Raw genomic sequence first — 4138 nt, forward strand, 5'->3', positions numbered from 1 at the left:
TAATGCAATTTAATCTAAGTGAGGACTGATGAGCAATTTGACTCTTAGTAATTACGTATTTGCAAATGTCATATAAATTCAAAATGTAAAAAACACAACATATGGTTTGGTATGGTTGCCCCTTAGCAAATCCACCCATGGGGCAAATCTCCCCCCAGGTCTTGCACTATTTGTTATTTTCAACCAAACCTTTATGCAATAATGACATGTACTTGTTTTATCCTATATGATGGTCCGATATTACATGCAGGATAGTCCGGTGTTGGAAGACAGATAAAATGAGTCATTTTTTCACAATGTTGTTCATTACTAGTAGGATATAATAATTAATGAACATTTTCAATAACTCTAATTAATTATTGCTCTTAGTTTTAGCCAAATGCATCTCTGTATTGCCTTCTTTACATCTTTATTCTGTAGACTGTATATCACTGGGTTTAACATGGGTGTGACAACAGTGTAAAGTAGAGTGAAGATCATCTCCAGGACTCTGTAGTGGTCTGAGGGTGGCATCATAAAGACAGATGTAGCTGTCCCATAAAAAATGGTGAGGACCGTGAGGTGGGATGAGCAGGTGGAGAAGGCTTTTCTCCTACCATCTTTCGATTTAATCTTCAGGATGGCGCTAATTATTTTTATATAAGACAACAAACTGCAGTAGAACGGGCAGCAGCCAAATACCAACAATTCTATATATATCACTATAAAAAACAGCTCCTTGTTGGAGCTTGCAATGTCCATGAAAGATTTAGTATCACAGAAGTATTGGTGGATTATGTATGAATAGTAGAAAGACATATTGGAGGCTGATAATGTAATAAGAAAAGAATTTAAACAACCAGACACCCATAGGGCAGCCGTCAGTTGTACGCAGAGCGTCCCGTTGAAGATACGGTGATAGTGTAAAGGATTACATATAGCTACATACCGGTCATAGGCCATTGTCATAAAAAGGAGAATTTCTATGCTGCCAAATGCATCAAAACAATACATTTGGGTAAAGCACTGTATGAAGGACACTGTGTAATTCCCAGACAGTAACATGTACAGCAGCTTAGGGACAGTGACTGTTGTGTAACAAAGATCTATTAAGGACAAATTACCAAGGAACAGATACATTGGGGTGTGCAAGTGTTTCTCCATATAAATGACCTTTATTATAACAGAATTTGCTATCAGACCCATTAGATATAATAAAAGAAACACAGTGAATAAAATTGAATTATTCGCTGATATAGTAGAAAAAGCCACAATATGGAATTCTGGAAAAGATGTGTAATTTTCCATTATTGTTCATAAAATTCTGGAAAATAATTTTATTATATATATACAGTATATATATATATATATTTAAAAAAAATGGTTTCCAAAAATTGGTTTTAATGGAAAGAGGAGATTCAGGCGTTGACTGATCAGAGTGTCCCGAGATTCATTGATAGAGACATCATCATGAGAGCACACTGACATAACAAAAGCATGTCAGTGAGTAATGACTCTCTCAGTTGTTGATGTAACAAAACATTTTTATAGACATATAATATATAACAGTATTTGTCTAACACTTCAACCACTGAAGAATTCTATAAAAATATCTTACTCAAGCATATATAGTCAATAAACTTTAAAACATCTTTCTAGATCAATTTAATCACTGTAAATTTTATATAAATATGTAGAGAATATAATAATAATACCAACATTATTATTATTATCCTTTATTTCTATTGTGCCACAAGGGTTCCACAGCATCTTACAAAGATCATAAACAATTGAGCAGAACAAGAGAACAGTGACATTCTGAACAAGACAATGCAGGACAAGTAAATGGTATATAAACGTTTCTGCAATAGCAGTCATTACCATCAAATACTGTATGTAGTATGGTGGCAGAAGTCAAGGATTAAGTGGTGAAGGTAATACTAAGGGAAGGAAAAGCACATGAGTAAGAGGGCCCTGCTCATGAACTTACATAGCAGAGAGATAGTTAGAGATACTAGTGAGGAGAGAGAGGGAGAGGCCATGGGAGGATGGGTGGATCTGTGTTTCATCATCATAGAGCTGATTTTGTAGGCCAAAAGAACTGATGAGCTTACCTAAAGAGGATATATAGAGGGAGATTAGCTGGGGTCCATAAATAGAACCTTGGGGGACACCTACTGTGAATGGATGTGTGGGGGAAGAGTCATCAGCAGAAACAGAGAAGGAGCAGTCAGAGAGGTAGGAAGACAGCCAGGAGAGAGCAGTATCATGTTGACCAAGGGAGTAAAGGATTTGCAGGAGAAAAGGTTGGTCCACAGTGTCAAAAGCCATATAAAGGTCAAGGAGAATGACCAGAAAGTACTAGCCCTTGGACTTGGCAGCAAGGAGGTCATTGTTGACTTTTGTCAGGGCAGTTTTATTAGAGAAGAGAATATGGAAGCCACACAACATTCGGTCAAGCAATTAGTGGGATAAATGAAAGGTAGTTGTAAACAATATGCTCAGGGTGTTTAGAGGCAAAATGGAGGAGAGAGATAGGTCAGTAGTTGTAGAGAGTGTTAGAATCAAGGGTAGTTTTTTAAGAATGGAAGATTCAAGGTGCATTACTTGAATGCTGAGGGGAGAGTGCCTGAATATATGGAGAGATTGAGGAGGTAGGCAAGATGGCAACAGACAGAAGGAAAGATGTTTTGGAGGAGGCAGGAGGTGAGATGAAGATCAGATGAAGGTCATAACTTCATCTACGGATATATTGAAAAAAAGTCAGTTGGAGAGATAGATGGGGAGGGATAGGCTGGCAAATGAGAAGGTTGGCTGCAGATGGTCTGGTTGGATATGATGTCCTTACATATGGAGTCAATTTTAGATGTAAAGTAGGTGCAAAATCAAGGTCAGAGAGTGATAAGGGGAGGTGAAGAGGGTCTGAGCAGAGGAGGGTGTTGAGAGTGGCAAAAAAACTCCAGGGGTTTGAGGACTGGGAGGAGATGAGGTTTTTGAAATATGACTGTTTAGAGAGGGAAAAGTCAGCACTGTAGGATGAGAGCATGAATTTGAAATGGAGGAATTTTGCCATAGAGCATGATATTCTCCACTGTCAGGGTTAGTGAACACTTTTGTAGGTATCTGGTGCAATTAGAATGCCAGGGTTGAGATATGGATCTGGGATGGTGAGTAGTGATTGTGAGAGCAACAGAATCAAGAGCAAAAGTAAGGAAGGCATTGTATAGGGAGGTGGCTTGTTCAGGGCGGAACAGAGAGAGATTATAGTAGAGAAGTTAGTCAAGCAGGAAGTATAGGGAAGCAGTGTCAATAGCCTCAATGTTAAGTTTGGTGACAGTAGACTTAGGAGGCAGAGGTGGAGTAGGTGAGAGGGATAAGCAAAAAGAGAGAAGGTGATGGTCAAAGAGAGGTAATGTGGAATTTACGTAATCAGAGATATCGCAGCGCTGAGTGAAAACCAGGTTGAGTAAGTGCCCACTTACATGGGAGGGTGAGGATGTCCATTTGAAGAGACCAAATTATGATATTAAGGTAAGGAGTTTAGAAGCAGAGGAACCTGTTGGGATATCAATAGGGATATTGAAGTCACCTAAGATAATGGAGGGAAGAACTGAAGAGAGGAAGTGAGGAAGCTGGTAAGCAAAGTTGGCAAGGAATTTCGAGGGAAACACAGAAGTATGGTAAATGACAGCTGCTTGAAGGTAAACAGGTTGGAAGAGACATATTTCATTAACCTCAAATGTAGAAAATGTGAGAGATGGTTCAGAGGAAATTAGTTTTTAGGAGTAACTGGAGGATAGAATAAAACCAACACCACCACCATGGTGACCCTCAGGCCGAGGTGTGTGAGGGAATGTGAGGCGCCTAGTGAAAAAAGCAGCAGAAGAAGTGGTGTCAGATGGGGGAAATCCAGGTTTCAGAAATTACTAGGAGATTCAGAGAGTTGGAGAAGAAAAGGTCATGGGCGGGGACTAGTTTATTACATACTGATCTGGCATTCCCAGGGTACAGGAGAGAGGGACAGAGTTTGTAGGAGAGATATGAATACAATTATCAGGGTTGCTTTAGTGTGAAAGTGAGATTAATTTGGGAGATTGAGATGAATATAGTATAGTGATGGTGAGGACTCCAGAGCTAGGAAGGGAGGGAGGATAGTGTG

At 39.2% G+C, this 4138-nt stretch overlaps 1 protein-coding gene across 1 annotated transcript; it reads right to left on the reverse strand.

Moving 5' to 3' along the window:
- Nucleotides 1-348: 348 nt before the first annotated feature.
- On the reverse strand, nucleotides 349-1287 carry LOC148534937 (olfactory receptor 1E16-like). Its single transcript, XM_088464887.1, has one exon. The coding sequence runs from the start codon at nucleotides 1285-1287 to the stop codon at nucleotides 349-351; it is 939 nt and encodes a 312-aa protein (XP_088321013.1).
- Between the last annotated feature and the right edge of the window lie 2851 nt (nucleotides 1288-4138).

This window comes from Taudactylus pleione, unplaced genomic scaffold, assembly GCF_031769625.1.
Source record: "Taudactylus pleione unplaced genomic scaffold, aTauple2 ptg000061l, whole genome shotgun sequence".
NCBI lineage: Eukaryota > Metazoa > Chordata > Amphibia > Anura > Myobatrachidae > Taudactylus > Taudactylus pleione.

Coding starts and splice junctions, on each gene's coding strand:
- LOC148534937 (XM_088464887.1), bottom strand. CDS start 1,287: ATGGAAAATTACACATCTTTTCCAGAATTCCATATTGTGGCTTTTTCT.